The sequence below is a fragment of the Salvelinus sp. IW2-2015 genome, linkage group LG14, assembly GCF_002910315.2.
Source record: "Salvelinus sp. IW2-2015 linkage group LG14, ASM291031v2, whole genome shotgun sequence".
Taxonomy (NCBI): Eukaryota; Metazoa; Chordata; class Actinopteri; order Salmoniformes; family Salmonidae; genus Salvelinus; species Salvelinus sp. IW2-2015.
Window position 1 is genome coordinate 24123609 of NC_036854.1, and position 25673 is coordinate 24149281.

Sequence of the window (25673 nt, forward strand, 5' to 3'; positions counted from 1 at the left end):
AACAGGGCCTGGCGACTGGTGAGTTTTTCCATCCTAAATGCCCGGGTTATAGACTCTGTAACCCATATAGAACTTATAGGTAAGGTTTCCCAAACACCGATTTTAATCCTAGCCCCGAATTCAGAATCATTCTCAATTGGAGGCACTTTTTAGTCCAAGGGTAGGCTTATTTCGTGTCCAGGAAACCTACCTGTAGGTTTTGTCAGAATTGTGCACCATAGTCCATATACAGGGTATCATAAGTATTCACCACCCTTGGATTTCTTAATGTTTATTGTGTTACAAAGTGGGATTAAAATGTATTTAATTGTCTTTTTTTTTTTGTAAACGATCTACACAAAACACCATCAGTGGAAGATTTTTTGTTTGTTTTGATGAATGAAAAATCAAACACTAATATATTCACCCCTCTAAGTCGATGCATGTTACAAACACCTTTGTCAGCGATTTATAGCTGTGAGTCTTCTTGGGTAAGTCTCTAAGAGCTGAATACCTATTGACTCAACATTTTAGCTTTTCATTTTTTTTATTAGTTAGCAAAAAATCTGAAAAGCATAATTCCACTTTGAGATCATGGGGTATTGTGTGTAGGCCAGTGACAAATCTCAATCAGTTGTAAATTCAGGCTGTATGCAAAATGTGGACAAAGTCAAGTGGTGTGAATACTTTCTAAAGGCACTGTATGACTCCTCAGTAATAAAACAATCGAGACGTATTGTTTAAGACCATTCCTTCTGGTTGTCCCCGTGTGTGTGTGTGGAGGTTTATATGCCGGTCAGACACTAAAAAGAGACCATACGAAGCTCATGGAAGGAAATCTGAATGACGTGTCAGGAAACCGTGATCGAAAAGTTCAGATCACACACTATCTACTGTAGCTCTCGCCTTTCTTGTCAGAAATCGTCCGCCTGCGAATTTTACTGTATTTTCTGATTCTATTGGAACAACTGAAAATATATGATGTTGTTGTGGCTAGTTACTCGCTGCCTTCATTCAGCGTGGATTTCATCTGCACTGACTAACTGCTTTTTCCATTACATCTCCTGTAGAGCAGGAGCCTGGTCCCAGATTTGTTTGTGCTGTCTTTCCACCAACTCTTGCAAGGCTGCACAAACCGGTATTGGACCAATAGGAGTTGGCAAGACAGTCCAAATGGATCTGGGACCGTAGGGCCGGTTCTGGGAAAGATGTAATCCTATGAGGCCTGCCCAGATTAAGCCTAGTACCTGAGTATGCCATTAACGATCATCGCTCCCGGCCATGCCGACATTAATGCCACTGGCCTCAAAGGTCTGTTTATACAAGATGCTGTACTCTGCTGGTGGTCATGCCGCATTGGTGGCACAATGTTGTTTATTTCATACAGATGACTCATTGTTTTTTTACGGTGTGAACGAATGCTGGTTTGAGTGGTTTCGGTTGATTACTGTGCCGAATGTTATCTCATCTCTGAGAAAAAGAATGTGCGTTGGTGATAAAAGCCACTTCTGGGTTCCAAGATGTTCTCGAATGTGTACATTACTGCGTGACAGTTGTGTAAATTAGAGGGTTGAATACACAGAGGAAATATGCAGTGCCTTCAAAGTATTCACACCCCTTGAATTTTCCACATATTTTTGTTTTGTAACATACTGAATTTAAAAATTGTATTCAATTGAGAGTTTGTTACTGTCCTACACACCATAATGTCAAAGTGGAATTATGTTTCTGGAAATGTTTACAAATAAATAAAAAAATTTAAATGAAAAGCTGAAATGTCTTTAGGCAATAAGTATTCAACCCCTTTGTTAAGGTAATCGTAAAGTTCAGGAGTAAAAAAAAAAAAAAAAAAGACAAGTTGCATGAATAATAGTGTTTCACATTATTTTTTTTATGACTATACCTGTACCCCACACAAACAATTATCTGTAAGTTCCCTCAGTTGAGCAGTGAATTTGGAACACAGATTGAACCACAAAGACCAGGGACGTTTTCCAGTGCCTCGCAAAGAAAGGGAAAGGGGGATACCTAGTCAGTTGTGCACCTGAATGCATTCAACTGAAATGTGTCTTCCGCGTTTAACCCAATCCCTCTGAATCAGAGAGGTGCGGGGGGCTGCCATAATTGACATTCTACGTCTTCGGTGACCAGGGAACAGTGGGTTAACTGCCTTGCTCAGGGGCAGAACGTCAGATTTTTACCTTGTCAGCTCGGGGATTCAATCCAGCAAACTTTCGATTACTGGCCCAATGCTTGAACCACTAGGCTAACTAGTGGTTCAAGGGACCTATTTGGTAGATGGATAAAAATGTTAAATAGCAGACATTGAATATCCCCTTTGAGTATGCTGAAGTTATTAATGACACTTTGGATGGTGTATTAATACACCCAGTCACTACAAAGATACAAGTTTCCTTCCTAACTCAGTTGCCGGAGAGGAAGGAAACCGCTCAGGGAATTCAACATGAGGCCAATGGTGACTTTAAAACAGTTAGACTTTAATGACTGGGATAGGAGAAGGATGGATCAACAACATTGTAGTTACTCCTCAATACTAACCTAATTGGCAGAGTGAAAAGAAGGAAGCCTCTACAGAATACAAATATTCTAAAACATGCATCCTGTTTGCAACACGGCACTAAAGTAAAACTGCAAAAAATGTGACAAAGCAATTAACTTTTTGTCAACATAGTGTTATGTTTGGGCACATCCAACACAACACTGAGTACCACTCTCCATATTTTCAAGAATAGTTGTGGCTGCATCACGTTATGAGCAATGTTCCCTCAGAAAAAATTGGTCACAGAGCAAATTTCAGGTCTGCTGAGCGCAAACTTGAACGTTGTGAAAATTCTGTGCAACTTCCGGCACGCGTTTACTGTGAACATGGAGGCTGTACCCGCTTTAAGTTAGTTTTAACAGTGGTCAAGTAGGCTACTGTGGCTATTTGATCATAATGTAGACCTACCAGAGTGGTCTACAATCAAAAACAATGGAGACAATGCATCCCATAACATTTTAACATGGAAATAGTTGTTCTCTCATTCAGCCTACAGTAGAGGCCAATGTGTGGTGTTCAATGTAGRCCTACATGAGACTTTTGAAAAAGCATGCAGGGTTTGTGGTGCTGACCCCAATTAGTCGTCTGGTTGATTTTGTCGACCGAGATTTGTTTTAGTCGAGTAGTAATGTGTGTGTACACTAACGTTCAAAAGTTTGGGATCACTTAAATGTCCTTGTTTTTGAAAGAAAAGCTAATTATTTTGTCCATTTAAAATAACATTAAATTGATCAGAAATACAGTGTAGACATTGTTAATGTTGTAAATGACTATTACAGCTGATTTTAAAACCTTTATTTTTTTTTATATATAAAAAAATATCTACAGAGGCCCATTATCAGCAAACGTCACTCCTGTGTTCCAATGGCACGTTGTGTTAGCTAATACAAGTTAATCATTTTAAAAGGATAATTGATCATTAGAAGAGTTCCTCTGACCAGTGTCTGTGTTCCTTTGTCCATCTTACTCTTTTGTTTTTATTGGCCAGTCTGAGATGTGGCTTTTTCTTTGCAACTTTGCTTAGAAGGCCAGCATCCCAGAGTCGCCTCTTCACTGTTGACATTYWYTKYKGGTACTATTTAATGAAGCTGCCAGTTGAGGACTTGTGAGGCGTCTGTTTCTCAAACTAAGCACTAATGTACTTGTCCTCTTGCTCAGTTGTGCACCGGGGCCTCCCACTCCTCTTTCTATTCTGGTTAGGGACAGTTTGCACTGTTCTGTGAAGGGAGTAGTACACAGCGTTGTACGAGATCTTCAGTTTCTTGGCAATTTCGCATGGAGTAGCCTTAATTTCTCAGAACAAGAATAGACTGAAGAGTATCAGGAGAAAGTTATTTGTTTCTGGCCATTTTGAGCCTGTAATCGAACCCACAAATGCTGATGCTCCAGATAATCAACTAGTCTAAAGAAGGCCAGTTTTATTGCTTCTTTAATCGGAACAACAGTTTTTAAAGTTGTGCTAACATAATTGCAAAAGGGTTTTCTAATGATCAATTAGCCTTTTAAAATTATAAACTTGGATTAGCTAACACAACGTGCCATTGGACCACAGGAGTGATGGTTGCTGATAATGGGCCTCTGTACGTCTATGTAGATATTCCATWAAAAATCTGCCGTTTTCAGCTACAATAGTCATTTACAACATTAACAATGTCTACRCTGTATTTCTGATCAATTTGATGTTAATGGACAAAAAAAGGTGCTTTTCTTTCAAAAACAAGGGCATTTCTAAGTGACCCCAAACTTTTGAACGCTATTGTATTTAGTACCAGTCAAAAGTTTGGACCCACCTACTCATTCAAGGGTTTTTCTTTATTTTTACTATTTTCTTAATTGTAGAATAATAGTGAAGACATCAAAATTAATGATATAACACATATGGAATCATGTAGTAACCAAAAAAGTTTTAAACAAATCAAAGTATATTTTATATTTGAGGTTCTTCAAATTGCCAACCCTTTGCCTTGATGACAGCTTTGCACACGCTTGGCATTCTCTCAACCAGCTTCACCAGGAGTGCTTTTCCAACAGTCCTAAAGGAGTTCCCACATATGCTGAGCACTTGTTGGCTGCTTTCCCTTCACTTTCTGGTCTGACTCATCCCAAACCATCTCCATTTGGTTGAAGTTGGAAGATTGTGGGGGCCAGGTCATCTGATGCAGCACTCCATCACTCTCCTTTTTGGTAAAATAGCCCTTACACAGTCTGGATGTGTGTTGGGTCATTGTCCTTTCGAAAAACAAATGATATTCCAATTAAGTCCAAACCATATTGGATGGCTTATCGCTGCAGAATGCTGTGGTAGCCATGCTGGTCCTTGAATTCTAAGTAAATCACAGACATCGTCACCAGCAAAGCACCCCCACACAATAACACCACCTCCTGCCATGCTTTACGGTGGGAACCACACATGCGGAGATCATCCTTTCACCTACTCTGCGTCTCACAAAGACAGTGGTTGGAACCAACAATCTCAAATCTGGACTCATCAGACCAAAGGACAGATTTCCACCGGTCTAATTTCCATTGCTCGTGCCTCTTGGCCCAAGCAAGTCTCTTCTTATTGGTGTCCTTTAGCAGTGGTTTCTTTGCAACAATTCAACCATGAAGGTCTGATTTGCGCGGTCTCCTCTGAACAGTTGATGTGTCTGTTACTTGAACTCTGAAGCATTTATTTGGGCTGCAATCGGAGTCTGGTAACTCTAGTGAACTTATCGTCTGCAGAGGTAACTCTGGGTCTTCCTTTCCTGTGGTGGTCCTCATGAGAGCCAGTTTCATCATAGCACTTGATGGTTTTTGCAACTGCACTTGAAGAAACTTTTAAAGTTCTTGACATTTTCTGTATTGACTGACCTTCATGTCTTAAAGTATTGCTGGACTGTCATTTCTCTTTGCTTATTTGAGATGTTCTTGCCATAATATTGACCTTGTCTTTTACCAAATAGGGCTGGCTATATTCTGTATACCACCCCTACCTTGTCACACCACAACTGATTGGCTCAAACGCATTAAGAAGGAAAGAAATTCCACAAATTAATTTTAAAAAGGCACACCTGTTGACTGAAATGCATTCCAGGTGACTACCTCATGAAGCTGGTTTAGAGAATGCGAAGAATGTGCAAAGCTGTCATCAAGGCAAAGGGTGGCTACTTTGAAGAATCTCAAATATAACATATATTTTGATTTGTTTAACACTCTTTTGGTTACTACATGATTCCATGTGTTATTTCATAGTTTTGTTGTCTTCTATTATTCAACATTGTAGAAAATAGTTCAAATAAAGAAAAACCCTGGAATGAGTAGGTGTCCACTTTTGACTGGTACTGTATGTAAATGAGATTTCTGTATTTAATTTTCAAAAAATTTGCAAACATTTCAAAAAACATGTTTTCACTTTGTCATTATGGGATGTTGTGTGTAAATGGGTGAAAAACATTTCATCAATTTTGAATTCAGGCTGTAACACAACAAAATGTGTAACAAGTCAAGGGGTATGAATACTTTCTGAAGGCACTTATTGTATTCATTCATTTAGGCCAGAATCCTAACTTGATGCTGCGCACGTAACTACATTTTTCACCAAAAACTTTCATTGACATCGATACACGATTTTTAAATTCACACATTTCAAGGATTCTGCCCGTGTGGTATATTACATTTTTTTGTGGCTTGTGTACAGTTGTCACAGTTAGTTTTTCTGACAGAGTTGATTTACTTTTATGTACTTTCTTTGCCGTCCACAGGTGGTAAAGACCATTGGCTTGAGGGAAGTCTGGTACTTTGGCCTTCAGTATATGGACGCCAAAGGATACCATACCTGGCTGAAGCTTGACAAAAAGGTAAGGTTAATGTAATCTAATAGTACCTTTTAACAAATATTTGTTTTTCTGCTCAGGAATTCTCAAACCTTTTCCCACTGTATTCATTCTTAAATCACATATTTTTTTGCAATACCATTCTACAGTAAACAAAACCAAATGGGCCATACATTCTTTAGAGAGGCAGGTCAAATCACTCCACACTATTTGCCTACCACTCACTCAGTCAATTAGTAGCCACTCACTCACTGCATTATGGGCACCCTCTCTCACTCCTACTTCCTGTGCAGACCAGTGGCTAATTGTAATCTCCCTTCATTTCAGTCCCTTTTTTCAGTTAATTGTCATTATTTTAATGGGATTTTAGTTGTTATTATGCCCCCCCCCAAAAAAAAAAAAAAAAACGATGTGCCCCATGGCGCTCTGGTGAAACGTAGTGCACTAAATAGGGAATAGGGTGCCATTTGGGATGCAGACAAATCCAGTCCCCCTGAGGTTTTCATAATCAGCTGGTAGTGTGAACTCTCAGTGAACCACTAGATAAGATACTACTTCTCTGGGGGAGCGAGTGCTGTGTACCCAGTGCAGTATGTATCGACAGTATAGTTAAAGCACAACCACCTGTGTCCGTGGAATGGAGATGTGCCTGTTTTTGATTTGCAGAATTTCCAAATGCATCAATGGTTCTCACCAGAGCTGTATATACAGTCGTGGCCAAAAGTTTTGAGAATGACACAAATATTAATTTTCACAACGTCTGCTGCCTCAGTGTCTTTAGATATTTTTGTCAGATGTTACTATGGAATACTGAAGTATAATTAGAAGCATTTCATACCTGTCAAAGGCTTTTATTGACAATTACATGAAGTTGATGCAAAGAGTCAATATTTGCAGTGTTGACCCTTCTTTTTCAAGACTTCTGCAATTTGCCCTGGCATGCTGTCAATTAACTTCTGGGCCACATCCTGACTGATGGCAGCCAATTCTTGCATAATCAATGCTTTGAGTTTGTCAAAATGTGTGGTTTTTTCACCCGCCTCTTGAGGATTGACCACAAGTTCTCAATGGGATTAAGGTCTGGGGAGTTTCCTGGCCATGGACCCAAAATATCGATGTTTTGTTCCCCGTGCCACTTTTGCCTTATGGCAAGGTGCTCCATCATGCTGGATAATACATTGTTCGTCACAAAACTGTTCCTGGATGGTTGGGAGAAGTTGCTCTCRKAGGATGTGTTGGTACCATTCTTTATTCATGGCTGTGTTCTTAGGCAAAATTGTGAGTGAGCCCACTCCCTTGGCTGAGAAGCAACCCTACACATGAATGGTCTCAGGATGCTTTACTTTACTGTTGGCATGACACAGTACTGATGGTAGCGCTCACCTTGTCTTCTCCGGACAAGCTTTTWTCCGGATGCCCCAAACAATCGGAAAGGGGATTCATCAGAGAAAATTACTTAACCCCAGTCCTCAGCAGTCCAATCCCTGTACTTTTTGCAGAAAATCAGTCTGTCCCTGATGTTTTTCCTGGAGAGAAGTGGCTTCTTTTCTGCCCTTCTTGACACCAGGCCATCCTCCAAAAGGCTTCGCCTCACTGTGCGTGCAGATGCACTCACACCTACCTGCTACCATTCCTGAGCAAGCTCTGTACTGGTTGTGCCCCGATCCTGCAGCTGAATTAACTTCAGGAGACGGTCCTGGCGCTTGCTGGACTTTCTTGGGTGCCCTGAAGCCTTCTTCACAACAATTGAACCGCTCTCCTTGAAGTTCTTGATGATCTGATAAATGGTTGATTTTAGGTGCAATCTTACTGGCAGCAATATCCTTGCCTGTGAAGCCCTTTTTGTGCAAAGCAATGATGATGGCACGTGTTTCCTTGGTTGACAGAGGAAGAACAATGATTCCAAGCACCACCCTCCTTTTGAAGCTTCCAGTCTGTAATTCAAACTCAATCAGCATGACAGAGTGATCTCCAGCCTTGTCCTCATCAACACTCACACCTGTGTTAACGAGAGAATCACTGACATGTCAGCTGGTCCTTTTGTGGCAGGGCTGAAATGCAGTGGAAATGTTTTTTGGGGATTCAGTTCATTTGCATGGCAAATTCATCTGAGTACTCTTCATAACATTCTGGAGTATATGCAAATTGCCATCATACAAACTGAGGCAGCAGACTTTGTGAAAATTAATATTTGTGTAATTCTCAAAACTTTTGGCCATGACTGTAGACACGTACAGGTATGCACTGTATATAATGGCTGTGGTTATTACGTCATGGAGGTCACATAAACCCACCAACTTCACCTTACTTGCAGTGTTTGGGTTGGGCTGGTTTCTATTGCGTGGCTAATAAACTGTTTATTCTTGCAGTATTAACAATGTGAGGAGCTAGACTATTAGCATGAGTGTATACTTAGTGACGTAAGGGTAGTATAGTAACTTTACTTAGTTTACAGCRAAAGGTGTTAGGCCGGTTGTGGTTTCACTAGGACGTTTGAAGTAGAATATTATAATGTACTGACAACCCAGTGGTCCATACCTATAAATAAGGGAGATAGAGGCCAGTTGGAGTGCAGTGAGCTAGCTGTGTGCTGACTCTGTGCAGCTCTACTATACAGTAGCTCTTTCAGCACACATTCCCCCGCCACATTTGCTTCCCATTCGCCTCAAGACATTTTGGTTCCTGTTTTGGAGCGAACACAGAGGAAGAGGCCAAAGTCAGTAAATAAACACGTTTATCAGCCCATGCATTTTATACATCCTCTTTTACAGAGGAATATGACAGTGCATTTTTTTTTTTATGCAGCACTGTGCATCCAAGACAATTGAACTCCTCGGGTACAATAATGTTTATCCAATCCAATCATCCATTCCTACTCGCGAAACTGGTAGCCCAAATGGCACCCTATTTCACTAAAATCATGTGAAAACGTGTTTTTGGAACACTTCACGCGCGCTATTTTTGAATGAATGAATCCTCTCTCTCCAACCCAGGTGTCGTCCCAGGATGTGAAGAAGGAGAACCCGCTGCAGTTCAAGTTCCGCGCCAAGTTCTTCCCCGAGGACGTCTCTGAGGAGCTGATCCAGGACATCACCCAGAAGCTGTTTTTCATGCAGGTAACACACACGCGCACACACGCGCACCAAGGCACACGAGCACACGCACACACATACACATGTATGTTTTTTGTGTGTGTCCAGGTGAAGGAGGGCATCCTAAGCGATGAGGTCTACTGCCCCCCAGAGACCGCCGTGCTGCTGGCCTCCTACTCCGTCCAGGCCAAGTTCGGAGACTTCACCCGGGACCTCCACCGGCCCGGCTACCTCACCTCAGACCACCTGCTGCCCCAGCGGTAAGCGCCGGTCCACTCCCAGTCCCTATGGGCCCTGGTCAAAAGTAGTGCACCACATGGGGAATATGGTGCCATTTAGGAAACAACCAAGAGCTTTTTTCTAATAGCTACACTAGCATGAAGCACTCGACTTTCTTCATATGCAGCAATGTATTGGGGCCATGCATTCTAAGTGGTATGCTAGTATAGACATTGGAACTTAGCCAGGAGTCCAGCCACCGGACAATAGCTTACAGTATTGCTGTGATTGACAGGATCAGGATCACGTTTGGTGTTCGGATAGACCACAAGAAATCCATGCCATGACAAATCCAATACTGATCATAACATCAGTACTCTTTCTTCATTGTACCTCCTCTCTGTTTGCCCCTTTCTATTCTTCCTCTATTCTTCCTTTCTGCCCTCCCTCATTCTCTCCCTCTCCCAGTGTTCTGGAGCAGCATAAGTTGTCCAGGGAGCAGTGGGAGGAGAGGATCCAGGTGTGGCACGAGGAACACCGTGGAATGCTCAAGTGAGTTCCTCTCTGTGTTGGTTTGTACGAGTCTGTATGTTGGTGTCCCTGTCATAATAAAACAGGTTCCCCTGATTTGCTCTACCTCAGATGGCAATCAGTTTTTATTAATATTAATTTATGAAGATGCCTATTAGTTGATCAGGTCTTATCTTCCTGGGTTCATTCATACACAAACATACGATACATGATGCAATACAATAATACAACACACCACAGTACCTTACACAAGGACACAATAATAAAAAATATCAAATCCCTAATCTCAAACCATTGCTTTATTTCTCCATGTCTGATCCTGCAGAGAGGATGCCATGCTGGAGTACCTGAAGATCGCCCAGGACCTGGAGATGTACGGCGTCAACTACTTTGACATCAAAAACAAGAAGGGGACCGAGCTGTGGCTGGGTGTGGACGCCCTTGGACTCAACATCTACGAGAAGGAAGACAAGTAAGAAATAGCCTTCAGGGTTGTGTTCAGTAGGTCACACTGTAGCAATTTTTTTTTTAGCAAATAACAATTTTAAATKAGCATTTCTTATTGGACAAGTCCAGATAGTCCCTCCCTGTTTGTCTGTTTCAAAACATTTTCTCCCTACTGGACACCACCCAGGTTCCCTCACTGAACTGACCACTTGTGCAGTGTTTCTAAATCATGGTCCAGGGGACCCAAAAGGGTGCACATTTTAGTTTTTCCTCTAGCAGTAACACACTTATTCAAATACGCAAAGGTTTGATGATGAGTTGATTACTTGAATCAAGTGTGTTAGTGCTGGGGCAAAAACAAAAATGCATCCCTTTGGGTGTCCAGGACGAGGATTGAGACTGCAGAGGGTCAAGTCATGCAAAACTGTGTTCAAATAGTATTTGATTGCTGCTGCCTGGGGTGCCACTGACACTTATCCATGACTTCCATTGAGCCAGGCAAGCTCAATCAAACACAGCTAAAGATTTAAAATACTACTTGAGCCCAGGTTTAAAGTCATGTAGTCCGTCTACCCATTCTTGTTCTGCTTGACAACGATACCGGGTTGTTTTCCGGCCTTCGCTACAGTTCTGTTCCAGACATTGTAGCCTCATTCCAATGGACTTCCGTCCAGGTGAACCCACGTCTTTAGTTAATCAGTACCAACGAAAAACATTCTTACCACAGCGTTTTTTCCTTTCAACTGTCTCTCTCCTTTTTGATGAGCTGTTACTGGTCCGTCGTACCCAAGGTTGTTATGCGAGTCTGCGGGCCACCAAATACTTTGCGAAAGCTCAAAATAAAGATACAGATTTGATCAGATCCCTCACGCGATACAAGCGGTAACTGCATACTTATTTGGTAAGTACTTGTTCCCGGTCAGTTAAATTACTGGGTTAAAGTAGATTACGACGTAATATAAGTATATATAAATATAAGCTACATAGTCGATAGCCCTGCAGTCACTGACCCTCTGGCAGTAACACTGGCTGAGTGACATCAGACCCGGGTTCAAATAGTTGTTTCCTTTCAAGATGGGCTGGGTTTGCAGTTGACACTTTTGGGACTACTCCGTTGGCTCCATCGGGCCAGACAAACGCAATTAAGCACAGCAAAGTAGATCATGAAATACTATTTGAACCAATGTCTGGCAGCAGTGTTTTGAGTGCAGTGCACTAACCTATTGCTGGGTTGTGTTGTTGACAACGGCCGTTGCTCCCTTAAGAGCTCCATGCCCTGTTTGAATTCTCCATGCCAAAAGTCTATTCAAAGCAGCGTGAATACGGCTCCTTGGGCGGTTAATGAGAAAATGTATCGACTCAGCCGCCCCCCTACAGGGAACTCTGTCTGGCCGACATTTGGTAGTGCTTTAACTCTAACTTGACTGTGTCTTTTTGGGATTTCCCGTTGTCTTACACTCTACCCACATTTATTGTGGTTTGTGTCCAAATGCTTAGCTCTGAATCCACACGAAGCACAAATGGATAGATGTGTGAGTGTTTATTTACGACTACAATTGTTCCATAGAATGGGTTTAAAGTGAATCTAACACTCTTATTTAAACTTGAGTGTAGTGTAGTCTGATACCTGTAAATCTGGTGAAGCAAGTAGAAAATGGGACGAGAGAGACACACAAACACAGGGCTATGTGTCTGTGTAAGGCTCCGAGTGTCCTTGAATATGTGGGTGTGTTTGTGTTTGTGCACTCTGGGGCTCGGCAACAGAAATGACTCTCTGCTGCAGTGCACGTTGCTGTAACCATGGTGACACCTACTGGTTTTTCAAGCTGTGCGGGACTTAAGAATGTCAGGCTGACCTAGAGTGCATGCTCCTCAATGGAGGCGGCAGGCTACAGACAATACATAGCACTACTACTGCCAAGGCCTCTGAGACACACAGTGTAGACTCCTTAGACCCTGCTGAGACACACACACACACACACACACACACACAAACATACACTAGCACACCATTGATCCTTTATATGTCAGATATGGCCATCATGCCAACGTTTTACTCCTTAGGCCATTTGTCAAGCAAACGCACACACCCTCATTCAGTATAAGACATATAGCTAGCTATCAGGACAGGGTTCCATTTTGCCCCTATACCAGAAAGGAGGGTATTTGATGTGTATGGTGTCCTATATTGTCCCTGATTGCTGAATAAATCCATCCAAATACATGTTGACGTTTCTATGAGATTCTACATAACCCAGAACACACCATGTACAGTTGAAGTTTGGTAGCATTGCCTTTAAATTGTTTAACTTGGGTCAAACATTTTGGGTAGGCTTCCACAAGCTTCCCACAATAAGTTGGGTGAATTTTGGCCCATTCCTCCTGACAGAGCTGGTGTAACTGAGTCAGGTTTGTAGGCCTCCTTGCTCGCACACGCCTTTTTCAGTTCTGCCCACAAATGTTCCATAGGATTGAGGTCAGGGCTTTGTGATGGCCACTCCAATACCTTGACTTTGTTGTCCTTAAGCCATTTTGCCACAACTTTGTAAGTATGCTTGGGGTCATTGTCCATTTGGAAGACCCATTTGCGACCAAGCTTTAACTTCCTGACGTCTTGAGATGTTGCTTCATTATATCCACAAAATTTCTTTCCTATCTATTTTGTGAAGTGCACCAGTCCTTCCTGCAGCAAAGCACCCCCACAACATGATGCTGCCACCCCGTGCTTCACGGTTGGGTTGGTGTTCTTCGGCTTGCAAGCCTCCCCCTTTTTCCTCCTAACGACGGTCATTATGGCCAAACAGTTCTATTCTTGTTCCATCAGACCAGAGGACATTTCTCCAAAAAGTACGATCTTTGTCCCCATGTGCAGTTGCAAACCGTAGTCTGGCTTTTTTTTATGGCGGTTTTGGAGCAGTGGCTTCTTCCTTGCTGATGGGCCTTTCAGGTTATGTTGATATAGGACTTGTTTTACTGTGGATATAGATACTTTTGTACCTGTTTCCTCCAGCATCTTCACAAGGTCCGTTGCTGCTGTTCTGGGATTGATTWGCACTTTTCTCACCAAAGTACGTTCATCTCTAGGAGACAGAACGCGTCTCCTTCCTGAGCGGTATGACGGCTGCGTGGTCCCATGGTGTTTGTACAGATGAACGTCGTACATTCAGSCGTTTGGAAATTGCTCCCAAGGATGAACCAGACTTGTGGAGGTCTACAATTTTTTTTCTGAGATCTTGGCTGATTTCTTTTGAATTTCCCATGATGTCAAGCAAAGAGGCACTGAGTTTGAAGGTAGGCTTTGAAATACGTCCACAGGTACACCTCCATTTGACTCAAATTATGTCAATTAGCCTATCAGAAGCTTCTAAAGTCATGACATCATTTTCTGGATTTTTCCAAGCTGATTTAAAGGCACAGTCAACTTAGTGTATGTGAACTTCTGACCCACTGGAGTTGTGATACAGTGAATGATAAGTGAAATAATCTGTCTGTAAACAATTGTTGGAAAAATTACTTRTGTCATGCACAAAGTAGATGTCCTAACCGACTTGCCGAAGCTATAGTTTGTTAACAAGAAATGTGTGGATTGGTTGAAAAACTAGTTTTAATGACTCCAACCTAAGTGTATGCGAACTTCCGACTTCAACTGTAAGTCAAATCTTTAGAACGGGCTTAGAGCCTTTGACCGTAGCAATTTGACTGGTAAAATCATAATTTTTCTATGAAACACACCTCTGGATAAGTCATTGGGAGATGCTGCCTTATACAGCACCTAACCTTTCGTTTAGAGATKACTCTAAACAAGAGTCCTTTACATTCCTCATGTGTATGTCAGAACGGGTCTGTAATTGATTGAAATACCAATTCAGGCAGCAGCAGGGTTTCCAGTGTGTCACTGTAAGGCAGTTCAGACAACATTCTCCGTATGGCCTACTGTATGTGTGTGCATTTTATATGTATCAGATGCTATTATCCAGAGTGACTTACAGTAAGTGGTGAGTGTATACATTTTCATACTGGTCCCATGTGGGAATCGAACCTGCAATTCTGGCATCGCAAGCACCATTCTCTACCAACTCAGCCACACGGGACCAAGTACAGAACCAGTCAATGTTTCTTTCTCCGGCACACAATGGACGAGCCCCGCCCGAAATTCCTCACACCTAGCCCGATTGTGACAGAGGCCAACATGTACAATGCAGTAGTACGCACAGTCCTGCCTCAGACATGTACATGGAATGAATCCTATCCTATTTGAACTTGTTTCCTACAACAGATCCCATGCTGTGTCCCAAATGGCAACATTTCCCCTATATATTGCATAGCCTATAAGGAATATGGTGCCATTTGAGACAGCCCCAGTGTTTCCACTAACATTAAAATCATTTGGCTTCGGTTGGTTTCAATTAAAATATTTGGCTACCAATACCCTGGATTTTGATTTGGGATATAATCTGTAATACATCTACAGAAAATGAACTGTAATGTCCACTATTAAGCCATGTAAAAACATGTACAATACTAACACTGGTTTGCCTCATTTCCTGCATCAGACTGACCCCGAAGATTGGCTTCCCCTGGAGCGAGATCAGAAACATCTCCTTCAACGACAAGAAGTTCATCATCAAGCCCATTGACAAGAAGGCCCCGGTGAGTTAGGCCTCAACGCTATAGATTCACACAAATAAGGCCATGCCAGGCTAAGCCCAACTGTACCGGGCTAGCCTGGTTACGCATCCCAGCATAGTTTCTGGAACTCTGCTGGAAAGGACAATGTGAAAAGAAAATATCCACGCCAACACAGTACAGTGTGAATCAAGCATCGGACACAGGTCTCCCATGACGCAGGGTCACAACAACACTGTTTTGGTGATCGATACTATACACCAAATCACACGCCACATTTAACATCAAAATGAAAACAATCTGAAAGCGTTAGCAAACAGCTGCAGCAGATGTCACGATGGACCAATATAAAACCCAGTTATCCTGGTCCCAGGTCTGTTTGTGCTGTATAGCCAACTTCTGTGGTCGGTGCTGTATAGCCAACTTCTGTGGTCGGTGTTATGAAAAACAAAAGTTGGCTATACAGGATAACTGGGTTTTATATTGGTCCGTCGTGACATCTGCTGCAGCTGTTTGCTAACGCTTTCAGATTGTTTTCATTGTGATGTTAAATGTGGCGTGTGATTCTGTGAATAGTATCGATCGTCAAAAGTGTTGTTGTGATCCTGCGTCATGGAGACCTGTGTCCGACACTACAGGGAGATGTCTTACTTTGCATTTACTGTAGGTAAAGTTAGTGTGTGTTGACTACCTCACCTCCCATGTTCCCAGCTCGGCCTGCTTGCATCCTCTCTCCTCTCCTGCTCTGTTTCCATGGGGCTATCCTCAATCCCATCTCCCATTGTCAACGGAACCCTGGCTCCAGCCCCTGCTTGCACACATAGGGAGAAACACAGACACACAAAAGTCGGCGAGGACACACGTGCGCACACACATACACGTGCACAAAGACCCCGAGTGCTCTTCTAATGTTCATCAAGCCTCTACGCTCAACAGACCTCATCTCTTCTGCTCAAGCCAGTATTTGTGTGTGAGCATGCGTGTGAGCATGCGTGTGAGCATGCGTGTGAGCATGCGTGTGAGCGCGTGTGTGTGTGTGTGTGAGCATGCGTGTGTGTGTGTGGTCCGGCTAACTGGTCAGTAAGCGCATATGGGCAGTGTCTCCTTCAACTGAAAGGTTAAGTCATTCCTACTGCTTCCTTCAGCTGCCATTTCCACTTTCCATCCAAAGCAAATGGTCGCTGTGCGCGTTGTCACGCAGAGGTGTAAGACTCTAGCACAGAAGACATGCTGTCTGCAAAACTGTTTTGTCTGAACTGAGTTGTTCTTTGCTCCACCCTCCTCCACCTCTTTTTCCCCACATCTCCCTATTTCGCACCTCTCTCTCTCTCTCCGACAAATCTCCCCCACCACCTTTTTATTTCTGCCACCCCCCCCTCTCTGTCTCGTGGTCTCTCTCGCCCACTCTCATCCTCCCTCTCTCTCTCTCCTTCTCTCAGGACTTTGTGTTCTACGCCCCTCGCCTGCGCATCAACAAGCGCATCCTGCAGCTGTGCATGGGCAACCACGAGCTGTACATGCGCCGCCGCAAGCCCGACACCATCGAGGTGCAGCAGATGAAGGCCCAGGCCAGCGAGGAGAAACACCAGAAACAGTTGGAGAGGTGTGTGAGAGTTTAGAATAGGGATGGTCAACACTCCTGGAGAACAACTGGATGTGCATGCTTTTGCTCCATCCCTACCCAAACACCTGATCAGATTCAGAATATCACTCACAAAAAGAGATCTATTGTATCAAATTGTATTGGTCACATACGCAGGGTTAGCAGATGTTATTATGAGAGTTGTCCGGAGGAGCAAATATATGCCGTTATTCATATCCTAGAATGAATCTCTTGCTCTAAAGCTTAGCATGCTCTTCATTACAGCAAGACGTGCTCAGCACCTTTTTGTAGGCCTCACAGGTATTTGAAGTACCGCGGCGCTGGGTGCTGATGCTTCAATAGCATGACCTCATTCTGTGAGTGAAGCAACGTTGAGACAAAGTTGTGGGAGCTGGCTAGTGTTATCTGGACAGTATCGCCTCTGCACAGCTGTTCAAGCAACATGATGTAACGGCCATTCGTGACGCTGTACACGGCCGAGGTTTGCCACATACAAAATCGCCTGTAGGACTTTCCCGACACTGCCAACCCCACACAATACAAGGGAAAGGGGGATTATCGGTTGGAGAATGTTCCTTGTGTTTTTGGTCTAGATTGTTATCCATTACAATGTAATGTACATGTGTACACTAGAGGTATACAGGCTGCATTGTATGATGAAAGTGAACCACCTTATTTAAAATCACAGTACAAACTACAAAGGGTATGTGTAGAATTACAGTTTGTCTGCTACACTGTCCCCCCCGAAATGTGTTTGCTTGCTTTTGTGTGTGGGCGTGCGTGCGTGCGTGCGTGCCCATGTGATTGTGTGTACGACGTGTGTGTGTCTACTCAATGTGTTTTAAAATCAGTGTGTGCCCTCACACACTCCGAGAGGGGCCAGTTTAATAGTTTATTAGCCAGCACACGTCATCCCTTCTTTGTGTCTCACACTGGGCCTCCCTTATCTGCAGGGCCCAGCTGGAGAACGAGAAGAAGAAGAGGGAGGCCATCGAGTTAGAGAAGGAGCAGATGGAGAGAGAGAAGCAGGAGCTAATGATGAGGCTCTACCAGTTTGAGGAGAAGACCAAGAAGGCAGAGAAAGGTAGGACTGGGGAAAATAGGGTCTGACTGGGAGGTCACTAGGGTCACCCAGAGCACATTTATCACCTAAATGTGGAGAGGTGGGTATGAGAAAGAGAGAGACGGGGGGGAGAGAGTGTGTGTACCTGTAGAATTTGAGTGTGTGTTGGTGTGCATTCATACTTTGTGCGTGCATAATTTTTATGCTGCATAAAAAAGAGCGCCTAAACAGTAATGATATTTGAGAAAATTGCTCTCAGTTGACGACAATTTGTATTTCAACAGTTTTACTACTGTGGATGTTTCAATTCAGAGGTAATAAACAGGTGGCCTTAGATAGCCCGGCGGTACCGTTTTTACAGGGTTAGATATCAGCAATCGGCTGATAAGGCATTTCTCATCGACCTTTGTTTGTAACCCTCTTCAGTGTTCATCGCCATTGTCTTTACCATATAGTGCGGTCTCTCGGATTTACGTGGCACACAGGATTAGTATTTCCATGAATATAGCTGTGGAAAGGTTTTATAAACCATGGAAGTAGAGCAGCCGTGTAACTACAGTAAGTGCCGGATGGTTTGATAGTAGTGCGTTTAGCAATCGTAAGTTTGTAGTATTTTGTACTTCGTTTTGAAGGCCTGCTTCAGAGGTCGGTCCTTTGTCCTTTTTTGCAGGCAATTTTTTTTAACAGCAGTTTGCAGTACTGGATATGTAGTGTAATTTGGTTTCTGCAGGGCAGAATTTTCACTTGGTCATTAGTCTATCACCCTCAAATTCAAATCTGGATAACTACTTTTTTCCCCATTCTTCCCCTCTAATCAGGAACTGTGTTGGACCTGGGACACCAAGTGGGTGCAATTCATGATCAGGTAGAACAGAAACAGCAGTACTTAGGACCTTGTAGGGTAAGATTTAAAACCCCTGGTGTGTCAGTTAGTAATCCAGGGAGCTGTTTAGCATTACACAGAGAGAATTGTAGAGTTGTTAGGAAACTCATGTTTGCTACATGTGTTTGTCTTGTTCTGTATGTTTCTCGGTGTCGCTATGTAGTGTGCATCTGTGTGCCTCGCACTCTRTGTATATTTGCTTATAAATACCTCTGTCTCAGAGGTGTATCTGTCTATTCCGGTCAGTGTCACTCTTATCTCTTTGAGGCTCTCTCTCTGTCTGACCTGCATGAGTAGCACGTGTGTTTGGGTGCTTTCCAGGTCTTCTTTATTGCCCCTAATAGTGTAACACGTTGCAGAAATATAAAATATCACAACGCACGTGTGTCATTGTGTGTGTGTGTATCTCACCGCTCTGTCTTTCCAGACCTTCAGGAGCAGATGCAACGTGCCATGCAGCTGGAGGTGGAGAGGAGGAAGGCRGAGGACGAGGCTGCCCGCCTGGAGGCTGAGCGTCAGGCCGCCCTGCTGGCCAAGGAGGAGCTGGCCCGTCACGCCCAGGACCAGATGCACAACCAGGAGCAGCTGGTGAGAACCAACCAACAACCATGTTACAAACGTGTCACGACCCCCTTATAACCTCGCTAAGCTGTCCTTTAACACTACCATGTCACAGCCAATTGAAACCCAACTATAACCCTACTATACTGTACGTGCTGAAATGGACTTATGTATCTATATGTGACTGACCAGAGTTCGAACTCTGGTCTTCTCCTGCACGCCGCAAGACTGTTAGCCCACTGAGCTAAAGCCTAGGCACCATCTCTTTAACATATACAACTCTGAACTACACCTCACTGCAGCGAATTGTGTCGAGCTGAAATAACCTCTGTTCAGTACTGAAGAGCAAGCAAAACCTGTACCAGACTGCTCCTTAAAGACACCGTAGTAATGTCCTTCACCACCGTATAACTGGACCGCATCCCATTATGCCAGACAGTGCCCGCCCTGCTCTGCACCAGACCACCCACAGGGTCACTATAACAGGCCTGACAGTAAACCTGTAGACCAGTGTGCTCTCACTAGGCTATTGACAGTGGAACACTGAGTCTGTTTTTATAGGGGCAAGTTGGACAACATGGAAACCGCTGCACACTGCTGCTCATGCACCCAGGTGATATTTTTTCGACCCTCAGGTCTTCATCAGGCAACAGCCGCACGTTGGACAACAGCCACTCTGAACAAACCCCATAACAGAGCCCTTTGTCATGATAAACAGATATGCACCAGATAAATACACGATGAGTAACGATAACTTGGCTATATACACGGTGGGTGCCAGTACTGAGTCGATGTGTGGGGGTACGAGGTAGTTGAGGTAGAGTTGTGCATATAGGTAGGGATAAAGTGACTAGGCAACAGGATGGATAATAAACAGTAATGTAGGCTACAGTGTATAAATAAATACAACATTTAAATCAATCAAAAGTATTTATAAAGCCATTTTTCCATCAGCAGATGTCACCAAGTGCTTATACAGAAACCCAGCCTAAAACCCCAAACAGCAAACAATGAATATGTAGACGCTAGGATTTATTTGCTCTGCTAGGGCTTTCCTCAAACATGTGATGCATCGTCATGACCCCTATAGGCCCTACTAGTATGAACATTGCAACATTATCATGTGTTTTTCCTCAATCTCCTCAGCTTTAATTAGGTAGACTGGAAGCTCCAGTGACTAAGCACCAGTCTAGCTTAGCAACCCATTTCAGTGTTTTCAATGGTGGCTGTGTTGGGCCTTTTTCAACCAGCCACCAATTTTACAGCTGAGCACACTTCAGAGGTTTTTTTTATGGTCAAAACATCCACACTGTGTGTGTCGTGCTTTTGTGCTGGGCTTTGTGTGTGTGTGTGCAGTATTTACAATCCTAGACTTCACACACACACACACACACTGCAAACAATAGATGCAGGTTACTCAGAACCCTTTACAATGGAGTGTGATGTTCTGTTTTCTCTTTTCAAAACTGGTTGAATGGCTATTTTTACCCTGTAAGCACCTGCAATTTACCATGGGTGAGAAATTACACAGGAAATGAGAATTACCTGCCTCCAACCAAATTCATTTGAATCGAAATTTAAGTTTCGGTTTTGTATTTCTTGGTCCTGAGCAGTTGTAAATCAAACAATACACGTGTAAACACCAAACCTTTTTCATTTTCAACTTATTTGAGAAGAAATTCTGAACAGTGCAAGGGTGCCAATATATTTGACCATAACTGTAGGTCTCTCCACTCTGGTGCACCCAATGTGTACTGCACTGACACAAATGACTGCTCATTGGTTGAAAACAATGTAATAAGAAGAAGATTGTGGGAGCTGTACTGTTAGATTTCAGTGCAGCTTTTGATGTTATTGACCATAACCTGTTGTTGAGAACTTGTAGTTTTTCAACCTCTGCCATTTTGTGGATTCAGAGCTATATCTCAAAGAAAACCCTCTGTTCTATTAAATGGAAGCTTCTCTAATGTCAAACATGTAAAGTGTGGTTTACCACAGGGCAGCTCTCTAGGTCCTCTACTCTTTTCTGTTTTTACCAATGACCTACCACGGGCATTAAACAAAGCATGTGTGTCCATGTATGCTGATGATTCAGCCATATACACATCAGCAAGCAGATGTTGAAACTTTTTTTTGAGTTACAGTATGTTTTGGAATGGGTGGCCAGTAATAAACTGGTCCTGAACATCTCTAAAACTAAGAACATTGTATTTTGTACAAATCATTCCGTAAGTTCTAGAACTCAGCTGAATCTACTAATGAATGGTGTGGCTGTTGAATAAGTTGAGGTGACTAAATTACTAGGTGTTACCTTAGATTGTAAACTGTCATGGTCAAAACATATAGATTCAATGGTCGTAAAGATGGAGAAAGGTCTATCCATCATAAAGAGACGCTCTGCTTTTTTGACACTATACGCCACAAAGCAAGTTCTCACAGTTCCTAAGAGTTGAGGAAAGACTGACCGCTTCACTTCTTGTTTTGATAAGAAGCATTGTGTTTGAAATTCCAAATTGTTCGCATAGTCAACTTACACACAGCACTGCCACACACACTTACCCCCCCGGACATGCCACCAGGGGTCTTTTCACAGTCCCCAGGTCCAGAACAAATTCAAGGAAACGTACAGTATTATACAGCACCATGAATGCACGGAACTCCCTTCCATCTTATATAGTGCAAGTGAACAGCAAACCTGGTTTAAAAAAACAAAGCAACACCTCACTGCACAACGCCGCTCCCCCATGTGAACCACTTGTGTGTGTATGTACTGACGTATGTGTAACTGATAGATGCACACACACTACATGCAAATGTTTTTACATGTATATACATTTTAGKCTTTTGTCTGCAATGTATTTCTCGTTGTCTCTCCCCAGTAAGACTATCTGTCGCCATTTGCCGTCGGCCAATGGGGGTCCTAGTAAATCACATCAAACGACGGTGGCACACACTGAAAACATTATACCTCATCACCAGATTATTAGCCCCAGCACATGTTGAGACAGACTGGCCTACTCACTCTACTGCACCACAGTACTCTCAGCTTCTCTTTTCTCTCTTCTGGAAGGTGACTTATACACTCCCCACACAGTGTCCATCCATCTCTATCCTACTATTCACCTTTTACTCCAAATGTCTAGCCCTTCCTAAAATGTGTAGTCCTCCTCCACACTCTCCTACACCCCTCTTTCTCTCCATCCCCTCCCACAGACCTGTAGTCCTTTGTCTACTGTATCCTGACTGTCCGTGGCCTGTAGCCCTCCTCCTCCGTCGTCCTCCTTCTCTCTCCCAGATGTTTAAGTCCTCTCCCTCCTCTCCTGTCTTCTGTTCTCTCCATCAGGCCGCGGAGCTGGCCGAGCACACGGCTAAGATCGCCCTGCTGGAGGAGGCCAAGAGACGCAAGGAGGAAGAGGCCGACACGTGGCAGCACAGGGTGAGTCGCCCACACACACACACACACACACACACACACACACACACACACACACACACACACACGTGCACGCGCACGCGTGAACAAACGCATGCACACCTATGTACGCACCCACAAGCACGCACAATTGGATGTGCAAACACGCTCGCAGGTGCCACCACACCACACCACACACACACACACACACACAGTCACTTAATATTGAAGGTTGCATTGTAATGTGGGGCATTCTAGGGTGTTCTGTATTAATAACTTCTGTGACCACCATCCCTCTCCCTTCCCGCAGGCCCAGGAGGCCCAGGAAGACCTGCTGAAGACCAAGGAGGAGCTGCACATGGTGATGACGGCTCCTCCTCCTCCGCCCCCTCCCCCCATGTTTGTGGAGGAGCCCATGTTCGTGGACAACCACGAGGTGACGACTCCGGCAGAGGAGCAGAACGACCACGACAGCGAAGAGAACAACAGCACATACAGCGCTGACCTGCAGAACGAGGGCTTCAACGACCACCGCCTGGAGGAGGAGCGTCTCACTGAGGCTGAGAAGAATGAGCGCGTGCAGAAACAGCTTATGGTAAGAGAGAGCAGTTCGCAAAAGAGCTGTGTGAGTCTGCAGGGATCGGCTGGTTGGTTGAGGGGTTGAGTGATCGATTTGATTCGCTCATTAAATCATTGTCTTGAGTTTTGTATTACTAGTAGCACATCAACGTATCTGCTGTGCTAGACCCACCCTATTCCCAGGGTGAGCTTTCCCCTCTAACTCTGAGTACCGAGTTAAGTTGTTGTCCTCTTGTTGACTTAAAGTATGTCCTTGGTTTGTTCCTACCTTGTTTACTTCTTGTTGACTTATTCCTCCTTGCAGGCCCTGAGCTCGGAGCTGGCCCAGGCACGTGACGACACTAAGCATACCCAGAACGACCTGCTCCACACAGAGAATGTGCGCGCCGGCCGGGACAAATACAAGACCCTGCGGCAGATCCGATCGGGCAACACCAAGCAGAGGATCGACGAGTTTGAGGCCTTATAAGAGGGCCCTTCCTTCCTAGGCCACGAGGGCCTCACAGCCACGTACCCTTTCTGAATAGTGTCTGAACTCATCCCCTCCACTGCTACACGCACACGCAGAYACAGACACACACACGCGCAGACACGGAGACAGACACACATGCACGTGAGTGCACAAACATTTGACATTTTAGTCATTTAGCAGACGTCCTTATCCAGAGCGACTTACATTTAGTGAATTCATCACACCTACAAGAGCAGTATAAAGAGTGAGTGACACACTTTTACTACAGTAGTTACTCCTTAGCTCCCTAACTTACTTCTTTAATAAACTGTCAGGCGGGGGGGGGGGGGGCTTTTCAAATTCGTGTGTGAAAACGTACTAATGCCAAATCTTCTTTCCTTTTAGCATAACAAATCTTCTTTGTGTTTTGATTGTAATGTAATTTGATGCGATCAAATCAATCACCATTGTTTTTAACCAAAGGTGTGATAATGAGTAGTGGCACTAAACCCTCACTTTTGATGTTTCGTAAATGTTGTGTGAATGTTGAAAAAGGGCAATATGTTGTTTTTCAAAGGGACCACTCGGAAAGGGGGAAAATACAGTATAATGAAACTCTTACACTCAGAAAAGTGTACTATGTTCTGTTTTTCCATTATATTTTGAACACTTCATTTATGTTTAATATTGTAGCTTGCAAATCATGAATAGTTTAATATTTATACGGTATATGGATCATTTAATCTTGGTTTGTATATTTTTGCTATTCTAATGATCATGAGAACATTTTACATGTATCAAAGGTTCTATATCGACCAAAATAATTGTTTCATAAGGTTTTCTTTTAGATCATTAAATTAAAGAGATTTATTTGTATATTATTACAACTTTTTCTTCTTAAATGGCTGCATTGGACCTTTTTATCTCAATCAAATTATTTCTGGGTATCAATTAAGACTKATTGTTTTAAATTAATATGGTCAAAAATAGCTTCAAAGATCAATTTCTCAAGCAACAATTTTGCTAGGACTGTCTGGGAGTGGTCTGAGTGGAGACCGAAAACTAGCTTTTGGTTTGGAACTCTTTCTTATTGGTCTATTAACTAATTTACTGCATGGTGATGTCACCATGGAAAGGCCAAAGCTCCATCCCACCAAAATAGGCTGAAATTTCAGATGGTCTTTTCAAACTGCTTTTACACTAAAAGGGTATTATCATTTTCACAGTATTATTCCAACCTCCGTGTGGAAATATATATTTAAAACACAGGGAAATCACATTTTTGACTGCACTGGGTCTTTAATTAAATATTCTGTTGCATGTCATCAAATCAGGATAAGGAGATCCTATAGGTACTTTAGATTTTTGCCATGCAGTTCACGGTAGCTAGCAGAATTTCAGAGGCATAGATGCATCTTCTCCAGGAGCACTGTGCTTATACAAAAACATTTACATTTATCCTTTTTCCCCCAATCACGCCACTCTTTAAGTGAGGGATGAGAGGATGACATGTTTTTAGTCAGTATGTTATGACATCACCCAAAACTGGTTGAAACAATGTCATTACAACCAGAAACTAGTTGAAATGAAGTTGACATTTCAACCTGTTCAGCAAATGGTGGTGGTTGTAGCCCCACTAGAGGCCTTTTTTCTATTGGATGTTCCGCTTGAGGCTTCAGTCCCGTCTCGCCATTGACTCTCCTTTCTCTGGATGTGTACTAGACTAGTTTTTACTGACCTTGTAACCGATGACGATGCACAATGCTGCCGCTGTCCTTTATTTAAACTGGATTTTAAAACGAGGTGTTCAACATATTGGCAATAAAGATTATGATTACAGCGTCGTACTGTG

General features: G+C 43.2%; 1 protein-coding gene across 2 annotated transcripts in view; it reads left to right on the forward strand.

Moving 5' to 3' along the window:
• The window catches only part of LOC111972731 (radixin), a 53376-nt gene extending 27711 nt beyond the window's left edge, over positions 1-25665 (forward strand). For both annotated transcript variants that reach the window (XM_023999792.2, XM_023999791.2), the window contains exons 4-15: positions 6283-6378; positions 9348-9470; positions 9555-9706; positions 10134-10217; positions 10522-10668; positions 15197-15293; positions 16709-16872; positions 17826-17956; positions 19246-19406; positions 22723-22815; positions 23102-23386; positions 23675-25665. In XM_023999792.2, the coding sequence (XP_023855560.1) occupies positions 6283-6378; positions 9348-9470; positions 9555-9706; positions 10134-10217; positions 10522-10668; positions 15197-15293; positions 16709-16872; positions 17826-17956; positions 19246-19406; positions 22723-22815; positions 23102-23386; positions 23675-23839 (1698 nt within the window). In that variant the 3' untranslated portion in view covers positions 23840-25665. The remainder of the gene's footprint in view (positions 1-6282; positions 6379-9347; positions 9471-9554; positions 9707-10133; positions 10218-10521; positions 10669-15196; positions 15294-16708; positions 16873-17825; positions 17957-19245; positions 19407-22722; positions 22816-23101; positions 23387-23674) is intronic.
• Positions 25666-25673: the final 8 nt, after the last annotated feature.